The following is a 20,032-nucleotide window of genomic DNA, read 5'->3' on the forward strand; positions in this document are numbered from 1 at the left end:
GAGTGCAGTTCCCCTACCTGGGTCTAATCCCTTTTGAACTCAAAGGTAGCAAGGGAATAATGTTTAGAATGGGCTTAATATGGAAGGACTTTAGATTTGCATAAAATTGGGCTTTCTGTTGTATTTCATCCACAATTTCACTTAGAAATTAATGCAATTAGTCGGTATTGACAATTGATGATTGTATTATCTATATTTCTTTCTCTCTATAGACTTGCCCCCTGGATACACCTACCCTGCTATTGCCATGGGCTACAGAAGCGGGCCCTCCCCCCAGGATGTTCGACTGGCTGAGCCAGCTGACCTGGAAGCAGTCCAAGTGGAGCCTGCTGAGCATGCTCCTCAGTCTCTCTCCAGTCTGGGGGAGGAGCTCGACTGCCAAGCAGTGGTTAGGCCCCTCCCAGAGCCACTCCCATCTGAGGAAATAGAGAAAGAAGAGGAGGAAAGCGTGGTGAAGAGAGTCCTGGAACAGAGGGAGGAAGTGGAGGTAGCAGCGGTGACAGCAGCCACCTATGTGCCTGGAGAGAGGGAGGTGGAGGAGCAGGGGCCCGCTGAGGAAGAGGTGATGGTTTGCCCCCCTGCTAAAAGCCCGGTGTGCGAGGCTGCTTCCTGTCCAGTCCCCCTTTCAACAGAGGAGTTTAAAAGGCCAGAAGCTGTCATCACCTTGGAAGAGGAAGCGGATGATGAGGCAGTGGATAGCCAGTTGGATCGTGCTCAAAAGGTCAACATGCCTGCAGAGCAGGAGCCAGAGCTGCCCACCATCATCGAGCTTGACCCTGCTTCCCCTGAAGCTCCTGAGCCTCGGCCCCCGTCCCTTGAGGAAGCAAAGGACAGCGAGCAGCAGCACAAGAACGCGATAAATCCTGATGACGCCTCAGTGGATTTTGTGTGTCTTTCCCCTGCTGCAACATCTGCCCCTAGCCCAAACCAGGCAACTGTTGCCGTGTCCCACAAACCTCTCGTCCCCTGCTACTGGAGTCTGGAGCTGCTGATTGCTGCTGCATTCTGCACAGACGTACCTCCATTTCCCTTGTTCCCTCTTGGCGCCCCATCAGTTGCCCCATCGCAGCCCAACCCGCACCAGGGTATGGAGCTTCTGAGTGAGCTGGCAGATCTGGAGCTGCAACAGCAAAAGCACACCTGTGGGAAAAGTCAGGGTGAGGGACAGAGGGTCGTCCATTACTCATACATGCACACAGAAACACATTCATAAACTATCTCGTAGTTTAGCCTCTCTCTCACGTTTGTCCACTGAGACAAACTCCCACTTCCTCCTCAGGCCTAGCCTCCGTCACTCTGCGTTCCCTCCCAGATACTCCTTTCTTCCTGCTGGTCTCGAGAGCCTCTGGTGGATTCTAACACGTCCCCAGAGATGCTGCCTGCATGCCCGCTTGCCGTTTCTCTTCTTTGGTGTGTTAAAGGCACTTTTACTTTCTAAAAGGCTGTTCTAACGATGCAAAGGCCTCAGGAGAGGGAGAAGAAGCAGGAGGACAGGGCTGAACTACTAGTGAGGGCTGTACACCTCCCTTCCTCACTCCCTCTCTTTCCCTTCCTTCGGGGAGCAGTCTCTCTGTCTCTCCAGTCTGCTGGCGGTTGTTCCACACATGTGCACGAACACACACATGGATCAAGAAACAGACGCAATTGCAAATACACACATTTTAACAAAAAGGGAAAAAAAAGAGACACCAATTGGCTTTCCTCTCTCTCCCACACGTTACTGAAAGTTAGTGTGTAATCACAAAAGCAGTCAATGTTTTCAGCACCCTGGAGCATTGCCTGGCTAATTAGACCCCATTGTTTTAAAGTGGCTTTAAAAGCTTCCTTGTTTTTCAAAGCGCCACGTGTTTTTTTTATTTCTTTTTTTTTATTCATGCAAAAGGATGTTTTGTGTTTACCACAGCATCCTAATGCATTTAACTGCTCCCCAAAGAGGGTTCTATAAAAAGGGAATCATCAACTGATCCTAGAGGCAGTGATGTTGTCTTTGTGATGCGATATTGTTGACAGCACAAGGAAGTGGCACATGTCAAGTCACAACAATAGTCTTCACCAAAACAAGTAATAAAACAAGTAGGAAGAATCTGTATTGTTATATATTTATATAAGTAAAGATGTAAGAAAGTGTTTCTTTGTATACAACATTGTGTGTTTCTTCTCCATGACTAAACTGCAACCTCTGGTATTCAGCCTTTAGCTCAAAGGTCAGAGAGTCTGTTCAGTGCCACAGGCAGGTAGTGCTATATATGAAGAGGTTGGCCCAGATGGCCACTAATATAGCAGCATCTGGCGAGTCCACATTGATATGACCTCTGAAACGATATGCTGCTGCATCCTCATACTGGTTTAATGTGCCCTTTTTCTTAAATTCCTTTCTTCCCCCCTCACTATATCACAATATGCTACTGACATAATAAGCCACACATGCTCATTTAAATGTACACCATCTTTGGGTAATACTTTATAATAACTACACACTATTTAGCATTAGTAAAGCATGAATAAATACTTGCTTCATAGAGTATAAAAACCCAATCGTGAAACACAAAATAGTCAAGCGTATTAATCAAGAATACATAATTTATACATTATGAATTGCATAATGAGTTACAAATGAGTGTTCATGTTGGAACAATGCTTTAAAAATTATGAATTAAGTGTTTACTCATGCTTTACTAATGCTAAATAGTGTGTAGTTATTTTAAAGCGTTACCAATCTTTGTTGTTCACTTAGACATGAGTTTCTATTGACAACTTTGAATAAGTTAATTTGTAGTGTGTTTTAAATCAAGCATGGATGTACACAACATTAACCAAACAATTATTTTGATCCCGTCACAGAAGAGGAGTTTCTGATGTTTGACCTCCATAGCCTCGCTACCCTGGCCACAGCCCGCGCTATGGAGATGGACTCCCAGGAAAGCAGCAGTCCGGGTTTAGGGCAACACTTCCCGGCCCGCAGGATCCTCAATTTACGTAGGAAATGCAGTTGGACACCTCGCAATGAACCAGTAAGACCGCAGTGTTGTTGTGTTATTACTCAAAACAAAAAGTGCCTATCGAGTTTTAATCTTTTTTTCATTGAAATAAATCGATAAGCGACTGAAGAATGTGTTTTTCTTGCTTTTTTTTGTTTTGAGGATGTTAATAATATTACAATTAATTACCAATGATGCTTCAGGTGTGCCCGGCCAAAGGTAGCATGGAGACAATGGACGGCCCCGAGCTTGCAATGCGCGTGAAGCTGGCTGAGCTGCAGCGTCGCTACAAAGAAAAGCAAAAGGAGCTGGCCAAACTTCAGAGGAAGCACGATCATCAGTGAGTGTGATCTTATCCTCCTTTCCCATAAGGTCATACTCACGTATTTTGCATTCAAAGATTTCAAAAGTAATCTAAATGTAATTCCTTTCTGTATTCTTTCTGTATTCTTTGGTTGCAACAACCTTTTTGAGTTCAGATATGTGCAGAATCTCAGACTTCACTCTGCTTGTCTGTTTACATCTGCGTGTGCAAGCAGGAAGGAGGAAACACCTCGCAGCCCTGCTCGACGAGGACCGGGGCGGCCAAGGAAGCGGAAACCCACCATCACCACAGGTCCAGTGTCCTCATCTGAGGGCCAAAGAAAAGTCAAGTGAGTATCACTCAGCCCATCTCTCCTGGCTGGCTGGAGTCCAATCTTGCCTGATAAGCCCCTCTGTATCACTGACATACAGGGACGTCCTCTCATAGGGACGAACAGGAAATGGAAGAACACACAGCTGAACCATTCAACGACATCAACTTGAACCCTTTCAAATCTAATCAACACTGGCATTAAATGTATGACGGCATAATAAGGGTCAGTTGTGTGTAGGTCTGCTCGTACGGAATATTAATGCGCGCTTGATACATGGACTACACATAGAAAACTGCTCACCGGTCTGATTAGGCTTCAACACCGGTAATCTTAAACCTCAGTGGCATTACTGTAGTGCATGTTGAGCTTATCTTTGCTGGGTTCAGAGGGAGGGAGCTGGCTGCTGGCCGGGCGCGGGGTGGGTGGTGGGAGGGGTGGGGGGGTGACAGGCAGAGGATGTAATTAGAGTACTGTGAATTCTCTTGTAATCTGTCCCAGCAGGAGGGATGTGACACACCACTGCCATTACAGCCTCACAGGGTCACCAGGGGTCCAAAGGATAACACGATGGTCAGACAGTCCAGGCACTCGGGGAATGAAAATAGAGAGGGAGAGACAGATAATCAAGGATACACATTGGAGGGTATTCAAGAATCCCTACTTTATTTCCAAATGTGTGGATGACATTTTAAAAAGTGTGAGCGTCAGCCTTTGTCATAACAGGGGTGCCTGTGCTGTTTGGTGGAGGTGGGGGAGCTGATAAACCAAGAGGGTCAGAAGGATAAAGGTTTTCTGTCAGGCTTCAATTAGCCTTGTCATCAGGGTTTGGAAGGGCTTAGAGCTCGAAATGTCACCTTGCAACGTTCCCTCTCGCTCCATGTTCTCTTCTCCCTCCTTTTCTCACTGTGGTTTCTGGGCAACAGTCCACCGTGTTCCCAGCTGCCCCTCTGCAGTGTCACCTCTACTCTCCTTCCACCCATGTGCCCCTGCCCCCTTGCCAGGCCAGCACTGATCGGAGTGGGGACGCTGATGCTGGGTGACAATGACACCCAAATGAAAGGGTAACGGGCCGGGCCCCTGCAGCAAAGTGCAATGGAGGGAGGGTGGAGGTCGAGACATGGAGGGAGGGGGGTTCTGGGTTCCTCTGTAGGCCACAGTACAGTAAACCGCTGTCTGTCTCTTTATTCCCGTGGTCCCAAACCAATAACAGGGGTGGCGCAACGTGATGAAATATATGATGCATGATTCAGCAGGGGCCACACAGGGGACCTGCAGGAAATGTTTGGGAACCACAGCTCTATTCTGTTAAAATTTGAGCCACAGCTCAAGTACTTTCCTTCAAGGCAGCCAGGTGTACAGTGTGTGCGTGTATGTGTGTGTGTGCGTGTGTGTGTTGTGCAGCATAGAATAACATGACACATCTGAACAAGGAACGGGCGGACTGGGGACTGATTAGCCCCATGTTGCGTTACATGGCAGGGTTACGTAAAAGCATGTACCGCACCTGCCACTCATGCCACTACAAGACACTGACACTAGGGTGCTATGGTGGAGGCCAGTCGGTCAGTGGGTAACAGCCCAGCCTTTATAGTGTCTCCTTCCTTTCCTAATTTCACTTGAACCACAGGGAGTGTGTGTGGTGGTGCTTCAGTAGGCGATAAATCCGAGCCTCCCTGCCTGCGCATTCTATGCATCTGAGCAATTAGGTATGGATACAGCTGTGCTTATGAGCATTTATGCAGCCATTGTTTGTTTTGCATGTGCGTTGTTATTCCTGTGGGTAAAGCACTGGGGTCCTTTGTGGTGCTGCTTTGATTGGGGGGGAAGGCTGGAGAGAGTTGCTGCTAGCCAGCAAACCCTGCTAATCAATTCTGTTTAATTAGTCACTGTATGCTCAGCCCCAGCAGCCGCCCAATGAGGGGGGGGCCTCTGTCATATTGTGTTTGTCAGCAGTGGAAAGCAAGCCGTGGCGGGATCTGCCTCACAGGGACAACTCACACTGCCACCTCTGTCACTTTTCTGTCAGTCAGTGGGCAGACGGTCCCACTGCCCGACATTCTCGCCTTCATTGTGTTTCAGATGCACGCCGACACTCTCTTGATGAGATTTAAACACAATCAAGGCTTACATAATAAAAAAAGCAGCACACACGGAATTTCAAACAATGTGTATAGTTGCAGAGTTGTATGTGGTAGAATATGCCAACAAAGAACAACATGGAACATTGAATGTGCCTTATTTATCTACTTCACATTTAAACCGTGCTTACTGTGTAAATGTGAATGATTTCCTTGGCTGCACGCACACTAGGAGAGGGAAAGTTAATCTTTTGTTTGAGCATGGCCTGGCTCACGTCGGTGTGGTCTATGGGCAGACTTCCAGAGGGAAATTCAAGGGCATTTGGAGTGGTTGGCCTGTGATGCTGCTCAGTGTAGGGGAAAGAGTGTGCCTCAGTGATATGAAAATGCAACTGGAGCGCTATGATATTCACTGAGAACAATAGAGCAGCATACAAATGCAATGCCTTCCAACCATTCAGTGTATCTTTCAAAGCTATGCAGTGCTTCATAGGCTGCACAGACACTCCCTAGATAAAGCGTTAAGGCTTCTTATGCCACACTGCCCTCAAACAATCCCAGGTTCCTTGTTAGATCACAATTTTTCAAGTGTGTGGTTCAGACACTGGGCTCTCCGTGTCCATTTTTATCATTCTGTTCATCAGACATAGAAAGGAGACTTATTAGATCCCACAGAGAGGTGACTCAACTCTGTTTTCCCCTGTGATGTCCTACCCCCCCTTTTTTTTCTTTTAAACCACCGCCATTCTTCTCTAATGAATGCTTCTCCCTTGTTTTGACTGGCAGGTCGTTGGGGGCGGGCCTTGCACTGTCGCCTGAGGATCTAGGAGGGGGCGGTGACTGCCAGCGAAGGAAGAAGAGGCTGTCCAGTCGAGGCTTTGAGCGGCTCAGCAGCACACAGGTCAGGGTCCCCTTGTCCTCCTCCCTTTTGTCCTCTATGCATCTAGAAATGAAAGAGACCACTCTTTGTTTCTTTGCGTTTGATATATTTCTTTGTTGCACACTATTTCTAATTAGGTGTTACCCCTCAGGAGTCAAATCCACTGCTCTCCATATTAATATCTTTTTCATTGGGGCTTCTACTGTTCCTTTTTCTTCTCTGTGTGAGCAAACGAGAGCCCTCTCCCTCTGACGTTCTGATGCTTCTGCGGCTGCTGTGACCGGGAGTGTAACTGGCTCTCACTGGCTCTCTCATCTCTCTCTGTTGCAGCAGATAAAAGCACAGGGCTGCAGAAAAAGCAGTCTTCACAGCATGCTCAGCTCCAAGCTGGCCGGTGATGTGACTCAGCTCAAACAGAAAGGCCAGTGTAAAAAGATTCTCTCGGGGACGGGCTCCAGGGACAAGGAGGTTTCGCCCTGCAACTCCAACCCCAAGCATGGACACAGAAACCAGTGCACAGGCAAAGTCGAGTCCAGGCGAGAGTCTGGGGGACAAAGTGACACAGGTAGAGATGGCAATCACAGCATTGATTGTGCCTTGTGTAGTTGAGTTTTAGTTAGCACAATATGCTGTTTTTTCATTAAGGGTCACCGATCAGATTTTTGAAGTCCCGATAGCGGGATCTGTACTATCAAATCTAATATATCTAATATCAAATACAGATCCAATACAAGTGTTAAATGAAAAAATAGTATGCCTCACTGTGGGGAAGGGACGAGGTTCATTCTTTTAAGTGTGAGGCAACATTAGGCCTGATTTAAACACTGTCACCAATATCCAATCCAGCTATTTCTGTTTGTATTGTCCTGACATCTGATAGTATTGGTGCCGGTGCATCCCTAGTTTTCACTTTCGCACAGTTTAATCATAAAATACTATTCTTAACATAGATGTGTGATCGGTTTTGCTAACTTTCTCAGCAGCCAGTGTGGACAGTGGACCCCAAGACAGCTGGACTGGACTTTTGCACCGTGGACGTAAAAAGGGATCCCCCACCCTGACACAGGGCTCGTCCCGTCTGAGCCAGCCCCGAGCGAGAGATCACCGCCAGAGACATGATGCAATGGAGGAGGAAGAGAGCTCCCCTGTAGAGAGTGGCTCCTCTGATGAAGGTGAGCCAGTACAAAGAGCTGGTTATGAGACATACACAGTGATGGGTAATGAAACTGGCCACAGCAACCTAATAAGGCTCTCAGTGTAAGAAAGACCTTGGTGTGATTGAGTGTTAAATGTTGTGTTCTCTCCTTTTTACTCCAACAAAGACAGTGAGGTGAACTGAGGACTTCTAATTCGCCAGCTATGAAAACGTTATCTGTATCATGGAACAGCCACGTGTCGAGTGTATTTTTTGGTGGATGAAAAAACTTATTGACCTTAAATAGACATAAAATGCTACAGAATGTGAATAAGTAAGGGCTGCAGTGCATCAAGCACATTTGACCTGTTTTAAGTTAAAAATGTAATAAAAAAATGTCTTTGACTCAACGGACAGGGGTGTCCATTGATAGTCGCCACCGCAGCGATTGGCCTTGATGGCTGCTCTGGGCTGGATGTGCAGCCACAGCTGTGGACACTTGCCTGTGAGGGGGTTTGACAGCCCGAGAGACTCGCAGACAGGGTCAAAAAGCTGCTTTAGAAAGTGCAGTGACAAACACACACAAACTCCCTTGCACATTAGCTCTGAAGCATGTGGGTTCACACCAGGAAATACCACCGAGGCAAAGCACTTCATACATCATCTCTATGAACAGTTAAACAATTTACTTAAATGCTAATGAAGTGCCTGTGAAATGATGGAGTGTAAGTAGTATGTTAAATAACTTCACCGGCTGGTAACGACTTATTTGCTATTTCTATTAGAAGAGGAAGAAGAAGACGGCAGTTATGATACTGATGAAGGTCAAGACTACCGAGCCCAACCCCCAAGAGAAGTCACTTCTAGCTCCTCCGTGACAGGTCCGAGTCCCTCATCTGTTGTAAAACTGGAGGCCAACCAGAAAGCCAGGAACAAAAAACAGAGACAGGAGCTTTATGGTAAGACCGTCCTTTGAAACTGCTTCTTAAGTCAACAAAGCTGCCTCACATCTTCATGGGAAGCATCTGTTTTGTGTTTCTCCTTCTGGCTTGTTAGCTTGGTCTAAATCTGTTTCTTGAATTGAACTGCACAGGCTCACAGAGTCTGTCTGGAGCCGAAGGGGAGGTCAAAGTAAGGAAGAAGCCCCCCTGTAGGCTGGGCCTGGCCACTGCAGTCAAAAGCCGTCGTGAAGATCACCGGTCTGAGGGGGTTAGAAGGCCATGTGGACCCAGGTCTAAAGAGCCTCGGTGGGGCAGTCTTGGGACCAGAGGAAACCGCTACCGTAGGAGCATGGGACTGGCCACTTTCCCAACCACCAGTGAGAGGCTAAAAAGAGCGACCCGCAAGAGCACCATGTTGAGAGGAGCAATCAATAAGGTGAGCCAAAAGTATTTTAATATATATAAATAATTTTTATCATTAACACTTTCCAACTAATTCATAATTCTTACCCTCAAATGACTTGAATTCTTTAAACTTTGATCATGTTTGTGCACAAATGGACCATAACCAGAATGCCTGTGAAGCTATGTCACACTCTTACCACTCATCTTGTACACCCTCAATCGTCTTCAACAGAGGAGAAGTTGCTGGTCAGTTGGGGGTCCATCTTCACAGAGTGAGGAGGGCAACAGGGGACGAAGGAACAAGGACCAGCAGGTACTAGTGAACACAGTGAATACAAAAAAAACCCCACTCAATCCTTACCACCAAACAGAATACAGTTCTACAAAAATGGCTTCATATATTCTATAAAAAATTCTGGTAATGTCTTACTGTCCTAGATTTCACACCCTGAGGACAGTTACTGTAGAACTATTAAAAGTACTTAGCACATTGCACATAGCTCAGCCTCCTGCTGAGTAATCTTAGGGGAGGATGGGAGAAAAGATGTGGGAAGGGGGTGGCTCGCACCTTCTGCTGTGACGGAGTGAAAAAATGGCTACTGATCGGAGATTGTACAGCCACTGTGAAGTCCCCTGCGGTTAATTGCTACTTTGAGTAGCATGCTAAACAGTTTATTCTTTCTTCTATCACACTTGCCATCGCCACATTTATTTTCTTATCCATTCCTGCATCCATTTATTCTTCTTTGCATCCCGTCTGTTATGTTTTACAGCCAAAGGGACGAGCCGTCAGTCGGCTGCTGGAGAGCTTTGCGGCCGATGAAGGTTTTCAGATGGACGGCAGCAGCTTCTCAGAAGAAGAGGAAGACAGCAGCCGCTCATACAGCAACAAAAGCCCCGAAGGTCAGACATAACACAGGATATCTTGTAACAGTGTTTCAAGAAGCAGATAGTTACAGTGATGTTGTGAAATATTAAATGTGTTGTTTTTTTCCTTCTGCAGTTCCTAACTGTGCCGTGACCAAAGAACTCTTAACCGATGGACTTAAGGTGCTGATCTCTAAGGATGATGAGCTTCTATACGCTGCCAGAGTCCACACACTGGAAATACCAGACATGTAAGCAGTAGTCCAAATGATCTGTCAGCGTGTTTTTTAACACACTTATGTCATATATTGCCTTCAGAGAATTTTAGTTATTAATGTTGAAATCAAACTGAGGATGATACAACAGATTTAAGGCTGTTTCACATTCGGATTGGACCAAACGAGGTAGATGTAAAAAGGCTCTTGGATCGCTTCATTCTTTCAAATCACAGTGATATGTTTAGATCTGTTTGTCAGTGTTCATTCTGCACATGAGCTAAACTTTGAATAAAGTAGCATTGCCATGTGAGAGCTGCGGCTTGGCTAAGGGTGGTGGGAACTCAAATGGATGAAAAACCCTTAAAGCTAGCACATTCTTCCAGACATACACACACCACAGAAGAAATCCTGCATACATGGTGTAATGGGGCTCACAAAAAAGAGGACTTTAGCACTTCCTTCCCTTACAAACTCTAGATCGTCCCATTCCTAGCTCTGACCATCAATAAGGCCCTCCAGCTCAGGCAGCAAAAAGATGCTTTAACAACAGCAGAGTGGGAGTAACACATGACATGGGAGCCAGGCAAGCATAATACAAGCATCTGAAAATATATTTTTCTCTCTCTGCTGTGCTTTTTCCCTCTAGCTTTAGCATTGTTATCTACGGTGAAAGAGGAAACCGCCCAAGAATCTATTCATTGGAGCAGCTGCTACAGGAAGCTGTAAGTTCACCTCACTGCACTAAAACACTCTTTGTTACACGAAAAAAAAACCCTCAGTTGTTTGGTCTTCGGGGTCACTCAACACTTTTTTCCCCCTTAAACATCCTTCTCACCCTCTACAATTCTCCATAGCCTTCCAGTCTCTCTGTAGCTCTGCCAGGTTATTCGTTTTGTATCTTTTCAAACAGCCCTTGACTGTCTCTCAGGGTCATTGAGACCATTTAAACTTGTTAAATGCATATGAACATATGGTTTGTGGAGGCGCGGGTCTGTGGATATCTGTTAAACCCAGCTCTGTGTGTGGGTCTGATAGTCACACGAACACATGAATCCATTCACTTTTTGGAGTTAAACTGGAAGATGATGTGAACTTCACATCCCTTCGTAACAGTTTTTGTAGGCACAGATCAATAAGAATCAATGATGTATGAAAAGAAACTAGCTGTGGATGACCTGGAATGATTTAAAAGTAGCGACATTATAAGATGCTTATCTATATTCCACAATAAATGTGTTCACGCCTTTGATTTTTCTTCTTTAACCCAAACCACAAGATTGTTTGAATCTGTAATTTTCACTCATTGGTTAAGATACAATTACAGTGTATATAAGTAATCCTAGTAAAGAGACATAATTATACATTGTAGAAACCGCAGCACATTCTGTGTTCATTTGCATTTAGGTAATAGGTGCCTCCTGGTGTGCTTTGCATCCAGAATGGAGTTGTTCTTGTTTACTGCAGCAGGTGAACTTTATCCCATTGTAGTTTTTTACTGAGAGGACGCTTTAACGGCACTAACAGCTGGGTCAACTAAAGCAAAGCCATCATACCCACATCTTTTCCAACTGTGGACACAAGTCTTCACTTTTACCAAACAGGTTGCAGGATGTTGTGTTTGCACTCAATTGTCCAGAGATTATGACCTCGGAGGAGTAGAGAAGAGTTCAACTGGCACGTGTTGCCTTGGATCAATTAATGTACATGATTCTAATGCCAAAAGGGCATAATAATTTGAGCATCGTTTTGAGATAATATTTGATCTAAAGTTATGAGTGATAAAGTAGAGATTATTGTGACATTAATTACATGTGATGGATTTTCCTCTTGGTTATGCAGAAGTGCCACGTGTGTGGAAGTGAGCTGTCTGAAACTAACTTAATTGGCATACATTTAAAGTTACTACACACAACTTTTATGTTTTCAATTACAGCAGGATAAAATATTATGTAATTATTTTGAGGAAGTTTAAAACCCTTCCTGGTTTTACCGTACAGGAAACATGTGTTTAAAGTCAACAGAGTTATAAATAAGTCGGATCTTTTGCGCAGTGTACATTTTTTGTTTGTCTAAGAGCACATGTTATCGTTTATATCCTTTTATTGGCCACGTCTTACGCTTACTTGTGTCCACAAGACCAGTCTTCACCAAGTGAATGTTGTTCTGTAGCGGAAGATCTCACACATATTGATCACTTTACTATTTGATCACTTGTTTCCTCCTTCTCTCATGCATATGAGCTCATTCATTCTCCCGTCAGTGCTACACAAAGCACTTCTGCTAACTTTGGTCTTATTTAAACACTGATCAGATAGCAGCTGGTCCTAATTATGCCATACTTCCACTATCTTGTCTTTAAATTAGTCCCAAAGCCATTTATTTGACTTTGACACCAACGCCCAGATCTTCACCGTGCTCCTGCTCCCACCGCCGTGCGCGCACCCACACCCACACCCACATCCTCACCTCATCAGTCAAAGGGTCCCTCGCCATGGCAACAGTAAATGAAAGCAACCTGAAAGAGCCCCCAGTGAGTGGCGGATGCTGGGGCTGCCTGCATTGTTGGAGGGAGGATCTGGCAACCTGCAATCACAAGCCCCTCTATTCAGGCCCTCTTTAGTATTACTCAGCAAGTCAGGATTTACTGCATCATGGCTTCCGTTCTTTTCATCCTTGACTGGCACATTGGCATGAGATAAGTGCCGCTTGGAAATGTGGCACAGTGGCTGCCCATGCACAATGCTCTATGGCTCTCACACTGTTTGTATGTATGTGTGTGAGCGTGTGTGTGCATGCATGTGTCTGTGTGTGTGTGTGAAGCCTGTAATGAATCTTAATTATGTTTTGGTCTGGCCTTCAGGTCCTGGATGTACGGCCAGAGTCAGAGACGATGCTTAGTGAAGGCACCAGAGTGTGCGCTTACTGGAGCGAACGCTCGCGCTGCTTATACCCAGGCTACGTGCGCAGAGGTGAGACAGCAGCTTCCTGTCTATTTCCGTTTTCTGATTTTCCCTCTGTATTGACATATTTACTCTTATTGTATCTATGTATTATCATATCTTTGTAATTTGCTAATATTACTGCTCACCTAAGGAAATTCATTCATTTCTCTTGGAGGTGTTTCATCGGATGAAGGGAAGCAAGGAGGAGTGATGATAGAGTTTGATGATGGAGACCGGGGGAAGATTTTGCTCCCAAACATCCGGCTCCTGCCTCCAGGATACCAGATTCACTGTGAGTAGCTCCTCTCTTTGCAACTGGGCATTTTCCCTTTCATATTGGTCTGTTTTGTCTACCTGTAAGTTAATGTTAATAATGATATGTCCCTTGTTCTTAGGTGGGGAGTCATCTCCTCCCCTGCTGTTACCAAGCGAGGCCACGGTTAAGAGAAGTTCGAGTCTGGAGCAGGCCCCTCTCAGTGACAGGCCTTCTGACAGATACAACATTATTAATACTTTAACCAACAGTCAAACTCCACCTCTTCACAAAAGAAGACCAGGTAATAATTAACCTATAAAACTCTTAATTTTACCTTAAATTACCTCGAAGCTGCAAAGGTTAGATTAAAGTGTAGTATCACACACAACAAATCCTTAAAACTACTACTTACCTTGAGCAAAGTATGTAAGCAAAAATGGTTTTATAGCTGCATAATTACATCAAATGGAATGGTGTTATTTTATATAAAAATATATTTGGATTCAATCTAACATTTTAGCCTTCTTTGAAAATGTGTACATTGTTCCGTTATGCAAACCAGTACTATTGTACTTGACTTGCAAAAGATCTTATATTATGTTTATAATAATGTTTTGTTAAAACCCAGATGTTTAAAGATGTTTATTTGAAGTGTTGTGATTTATGTGATAATATTTAGTTAATGATGGTGTTTTGGACATATATATGCATTATATTGAGAGACATTTATAATATTGCGTCAACACCATGCATATGCATGAGGTGTGTGAGTGAAAACAATCACCACACAGTCGAATCAACATCTTTGACACAATGTCAACATTAACTTTTACAACAACAAGAATTACAGATGTATCAAATAAACTGGTCAGTGCACAGTATGAGCAAATGAGACGTGTTTCATAATTTGCGTTGTATTGCTAAAATAACATGACATGTTTTGTTCATTCTAGGAAGACCAAAGGGCTCTGGGAAAAAACAAAAGCAGCAGCAGCAGCAGGCTGAGAATGCCAATAAAAATCTTTCACCTTTTGTGGGTTGGCCTTCGTTGGGCAACACCAGGAAGAGGTCGTCCGACAACCTGTTTGAGCTCAATGGGGCACCCAGGAAGGCCTTAAGAGGGACGGAAGATGACCTGTTCCCATTGGCTAGGAGCCAGCCATTGACCTCCACTCCTGCCAAAGGCCTTTTCAGCAGCAGCTCCTTTGAGGTGGACTCCTTCAGCAGCATTGCAAATGGCTACTCTTCCTTTTGTACTCAGTCTACAGGGCCAAATCAAGGTTTATCTCTGGCCCCCAGGGGTGGGACATATGGCCAGAGGCGCAGGCAAGATGAGCTTATTGTGCCAAAAAGCAGGAAGTCTGGACAAGAGTTCTTAGTCAAGTTAGATCATGAAGGAGTGACCTCCCCCAAGACAAAGAACAGCAAAGCTCTGTTGTTGCAAAGTGGCTCTTCCAGTGTGGTTGGCATGCCCAGGACAGAGGCTTACTCTCACCCAGTCCTGCTGGTTAAAGACAACAAAAAGGGCGGTGCCTCCAAAGTAGAACTTCTCCGGAAAGGAACCACACCCCAAAGAAAGCCCTCCTATTCTCTGCGTCTGGATGAATATGGTGACTTGGGCTTCAGCGCCCACAGAGACTGTAACAGCTCCTACTCTGATCTGGATGATGAAGAAGAAGAGAGAAGGAGGGCTGCACGGGGTGCAGCATCAGGTGGGCTAAGGACGGCTGCACTGGCTGTAGCATCAGGAGGAATAAGGACGCCTGCACTGGCTGTAGCATCAGGAGGAATAAGGACGCCTGCACTGGCTGCAACATCAGGAGGACTAAGGACAGCTGCACTGGCTGCAGCATCAGGAGGGCTAAGGACGCATGCACTGGCTGCAACATCCGGGGGACTAAGGACGGCTGCACTGGCTGCAGCCCCAGGCGGACTAAGGACGGCTGCACTGGCTGCAGCCTCAGGAGGACTAAGGACGGCCGGCCGTTTCCTGTCTCGTCTCTCGGTCTCCTCCTCGTCTTCTGGTTCTTCAAGCTCCTCCTCTTCAGGGTCTATCTCCAGTTCCAGCTTGTGCTCCTCGGATAATGATTCCTCTTACAGCTCAGAGGATGAGGACAGTTCTACATTGATGCTTCAGAGTTGTATGTCTTCCCACCGGGGCCTCCTTCAACCTTCTGAACCGTCCACATCTTCAAGGTCACACCAGCACTCTTTTGTGGCCAAAGCTGTGGCAGTTGCCAATGCCAAAGGAGACCCCTCTGACCAGATCTCCAACAGCAAGGCCCTGAAGAGGAAAGAATGCACCAGCTCCTCCTCTAAAACATCAAAGGATTGTGTGAAAAAACCTAGGATGCTTCCAGATAACACCTCATTTATTCCAAGGCCTAAGCTGTCTGCATTCATGGCAGGACGACAAATGTGGAGGTGGTCAGGAAACCCCACACAGGTAAGATCATCCATGTTTCTCCTGCATCAATGTAGCATATACTGTATTTGTCCTTTTCTTTCATAATATCGGTGCAGTTATCTTAGGATACTAAACTAGAAGTCAAGAGAGGTAATACTCATTAATCATTATTATTATTATTATTAAACAAGATTGAATGAAAAGTGTTTGGTTTTCCACAGCGGCGAGGTCTAAAAGGCAAGGCCAGGAAGCTTTTTTATAAGGCCATCGAGCGAGGCAGAGACACGGTGAAAGTGGGAGATTGCGCTGTGTTCCTTTCAGCTGGACGTCCTAACCTCCCATACGTAGGTCGAATTGAGAACTTCTGGGAATCTTGGACCTCCAGTATGGTGGTCAAAGTCAAGTGGTTCTACCACCCTGAAGAGACCAAGCTCGGCAAGAGGCATCGAGATGGGAAGGTGAGCCGTGATGTAGGTTAAAATTTTATGGGAACTGTTAGTCATTTGTAGCGCAGTGGGATTCAAATGACAATATTCTAAATATCCTAAATATAATGATGCAACTTACTCTGTTGTTTCTCTATCCAGCATGCCCTTTACCAGTCGTGTCATGAGGATGAAAATGACGTCCAGACAATCTCTCATAAGTGCCAGGTGGTGAGCAGGGAGGAGTACGAGTGTCTGACTCGCAATCAGAAGCCGAACAGTACCTCCCCAGACCTCTACTACCTGGCAGGGACGTATGACCCCACTGCTGGTCAATTGGTCACTACTGAAGGGCTTTCCATCCTGTGCTGAACCTCCACGAGGACACTACTGAAGGACTCCATTGGAGGAAGGATAAAAGTCCATGACTTTACCTACAAGACCCTCCGGCCTGGGAAGATACAAAGTGCACCTTGGGTATGCCTCAAGGACCGATGGACTAAATGTCAGCACCAAAGCAGGGTTGTCTGAGGTTACACACTGGAGTCTATTGGCATCTAACCTTTGTGGAATTAAAGGCGATGTCCATAACTGGTTGTTCCTTTCATGGGGAATATAAGAAAGTCTAGGCCTTCACAAAGTTCGATAGTCCAACTAATCTCTTTTTAATGGATCCATGTGATAGACAGCTTCATAAATGGTTTCAGGACTCATGCCTCCTGCTCCTATCATATATGTCACCAAAGGAGAACTGAGAGTGCATTTGACTGCAAAGTATTATGAGGCTGAATATGTTCTGCGGACCAATTCTTCAAAAGGTAGCCTTACCTAAGGGAATGGAAACAAAAAGTGAGGCATGGAGCTATCCATAGACCTCTTCATTCCAGGGAAGTTGAAAACATGTAAAGGATGTAAAGTTGATGTCTGTAAATATAAAAAATGTTCCCAATCAAGCCATACACTTCAGTACCTCTCGCCTGTCTTAACTGTTCAGGTGTACATTGTACAGGTCAATTATTGTATTGTTGTCTGTTGTCTATATGTACATAAAAGCTATTTTATATAGGAGTTTATTGTATATATGAGATGTCTCTTTCCATGTTTGCGATTGATTTATTTTTATATGGGTGTAGAATACATTACGTCGTTTTTCCTTTGCTTTGGGAAGTCAAGATTGGAGATGTTAGTGTTGCACTGCATATGCCCTGCTGAGATAGATGGAGAGACAGACAGAGCACAAACAAAGACAGAAGGATTTAGTCTATAAGTCTATAACAGAAGACTCACTTTCTGAGAGATAGGAGTTGTCCTGTTTAAAAAAATAGGTCAAGTGGCTTTTTTTTGTAAATGTGTTCTGTTACTCTGCATTGTTGTTTTCCTATTTTAAAAACATATTTTTTATTTATGTACCTCTCAGTTGGTCATCATCACAAGGCAGATCCCACTGGACTGCAATCACGGGTCAAAAATAATTTAAGATCAATGATATAAGTATAACCTTTTGACACAATATTTGTGTGTGATGAGTGTCCTGGCATCACTATAATCATGTCCAAAATCAATTTAGAACAAGACTGGATCTGAAAATGTGTTAAAAGAATGCATAGTTCAACACCATGATCCACAAAATACCAAAGTGTCTTTTATTCTCTTTATTTCCTTCCTTTAAATTGAACACATGCCAAGCACCTGTAGTGAACTCAAATCAGACATCACTGGTAACTTATTGAATACTTGTCCTCCAATATGTGCATACATAATGGCTTAGCATTGTGACCATGGTTTCTTGCACATGTACCTGCAGTTTTGTTTCGTGCAAACATGCAGCAAAAGTTCACCTGGGTCTGTGACTATGAAGGTCAAGGTACTAACAAAGTAAGATACTGAGTTCTGGCAATTTGTTGGAATTAGTCTATTTTAGTTTCATCAGCCATCTGTGACTATTTTGTACAGTACACGCACATACTCAATGCTAACTGTGAAGGACAATCAGATTCACAAAGCAATGGACAGAGTAGGTTCACTCAATCTGAAAATTACTTAAATTTATTTAATTTGTGCCAAGTACATTTTGTCTATATTTTGTCTTGTTTGATATGCAATCCTGAGTATTTTTTGTTCACAAAGTTTTATTTTGTTCGCCAACATTTTATTTATTGTCAATGTTGCTGTTTGTTCATGCCAAGAGCGCTTTATGAGAATGTGACATTGTTTTTCTTGGTGTGATGTCACATTTGCATTTCTTCAAAAAAAAAAAAAACTGGTCTTGTAGAGGCCATCTAGTAAAAAGAAATAAAGCAACACTGGATTCTTCTCATCTGAAAACCTCTGTGAATTAATTCTATTATACTGGCTGTCCTCTTCATCTCACTGCATCTGCCTTTTTTCCATCAACACATTTATGTTAAACTGTTTTTTTTATTGACCAAGATATTGTCTTTGAAAGACGGAATACATTTAATGTTCTCATCAAAATGGGACTGAGACACAATTATACCAAAGAGACAATGTTTTGCAGAACAGACTAACCTGGTGCATTTTTCACAATTGTCACAGGTTGATGTTTTAAAAAGTGAGTTTAAAACTAAATCTTACACAAATGGGAGTAACTAGTCAAGACAGATACATAAGATTATTAGTGGCATTTGACTCTCACTAGATGAGTCAACAAGGAGTCTTTATGACAACTCTGCACTAATTCTTCAGATACTGGCTCTACTGTTTAGTCGTACCTATATCACACGACAGATTTCTAACTTAACCATCCCCCAACCTATTGTAGTTTATTATTACTAGATTAGAGGATGGCAGCTCTTCACTTGTTTTGTGTTATGTACATCACATATCTCATTTATATATACGTGCTGGGCTCTGTTATTTATATTAGGGAGTATTAATGTGCTTCCCTTCGAATATTGAGGCTACTTGGATTCATTTGTTAAGCACCCCAAGCAAACGGCCCTTTTTCTGCCAAAATCTTTTATTTGTTGCAATAAATCCTTTGATGTAAGTGTCTCTGGCTAAACTAAGTTTATGTGAGCTTTGAGTTGCTAAGTAAATAGAGACAAATCTGTCACAGCATCAAATAAAGCCTACTGGGTTTAGCTGCCAAGCTCTGTAAATATGATGTTGACTGATCAGAGATAGATGTGAATTTTTGTGATTCAAGAGAAAGTAAATTTGCCTATTTTCTTTTTCAATGAATTGGTTCTCTCTCGTTGTATCTGTGGGGCGGTAGACGTCTTTAAGACGGGCACCAAAAAGCTAACTCAAATTACAATTTTGTCCCAAGCCCTTCAACAAATCTGTCTGCATTGAGTGTGTTAATGTTCTCAAGATTTGTACATATGTAATTTCTGTATTTGTGCTGCATTTTCTACAAATAAGTTTCTGGTATAGGATCAATACTTTTAATATAAAATATATAATAAAAATACCATAACAAAGAATGTAAGACTTTATTCAAATAAATGTTGGTTTCTCATTGAAATAAAGGGAGATGTAAGTGCATTTTCACTTCTCTTAAATGAAGAATAGATGTAAAGGACGGCACTCTAGTCGAAGTTAAATCACACTACATTACATAGAACGAGCTTGTGGATTTACTTTGTCTACAACAGCTCACAAAATGCCAGCAGCCACATGAAACCTTCTTCATTCAGAGCCTGGGGCAGCAGGTACGTGCCACTATCCCACAGCATCATTCTTAATGTTCTGCGTTTAAACATTTTGCATATACATGCTCATCAACTTTGACGAAGCCAATCTCTGGAACCTGAATTAGTTCAATAACCACTGGCTGGGCCCTAAAGCAGACACAATATGGGTCAGTAACCTTTCTCTGCAGGCCCAGGGGTCTTTT

At 44.0% G+C, this 20,032-nt stretch overlaps 1 protein-coding gene across 7 annotated transcripts in view; it reads left to right on the forward strand.

The window, feature by feature from the left end:
* Positions 1-18,487, forward strand: part of LOC137786300 (BAH and coiled-coil domain-containing protein 1) — a 61,263-nt gene extending 42,776 nt beyond the window's left edge. For 4 of the 7 annotated variants that reach the window (XM_068578072.1, XM_068578073.1, XM_068578075.1 and 1 more), the window contains exons 11-29: positions 213-1,157; positions 2,842-3,011; positions 3,182-3,318; positions 3,518-3,631; positions 6,481-6,595; positions 6,905-7,139; positions 7,555-7,746; positions 8,495-8,668; positions 8,803-9,086; positions 9,288-9,368; positions 9,829-9,958; positions 10,059-10,173; positions 10,787-10,862; positions 13,001-13,109; positions 13,258-13,374; positions 13,478-13,639; positions 14,292-15,784; positions 15,967-16,203; positions 16,333-18,487. In XM_068578072.1, coding sequence (XP_068434173.1) covers positions 213-1,157; positions 2,842-3,011; positions 3,182-3,318; positions 3,518-3,631; positions 6,481-6,595; positions 6,905-7,139; positions 7,555-7,746; positions 8,495-8,668; positions 8,803-9,086; positions 9,288-9,368; positions 9,829-9,958; positions 10,059-10,173; positions 10,787-10,862; positions 13,001-13,109; positions 13,258-13,374; positions 13,478-13,639; positions 14,292-15,784; positions 15,967-16,203; positions 16,333-16,542 — 5,096 coding nt within the window. In that variant the 3' untranslated portion in view covers positions 16,543-18,487. The remainder of the gene's footprint in view (positions 1-212; positions 1,158-2,841; positions 3,012-3,181; positions 3,319-3,517; positions 3,632-6,480; positions 6,596-6,904; positions 7,140-7,554; positions 7,747-8,494; positions 8,669-8,802; positions 9,087-9,287; positions 9,369-9,828; positions 9,959-10,058; positions 10,174-10,786; positions 10,863-13,000; positions 13,110-13,257; positions 13,375-13,477; positions 13,640-14,291; positions 15,785-15,966; positions 16,204-16,332) is intronic. The other 3 variants (XM_068578076.1, XM_068578077.1, XM_068578074.1) reach the window with 3 other exon arrangements.
* Positions 18,488-20,032: the final 1,545 nt, after the last annotated feature.

This window comes from Clinocottus analis, unplaced genomic scaffold (assembly GCF_023055335.1).
Source record: "Clinocottus analis isolate CAN_PGR_092001 unplaced genomic scaffold, fCliAna1.0.p SCAF_16, whole genome shotgun sequence".
Classification (NCBI taxonomy): Eukaryota; Metazoa; Chordata; class Actinopteri; order Perciformes; family Cottidae; genus Clinocottus; species Clinocottus analis.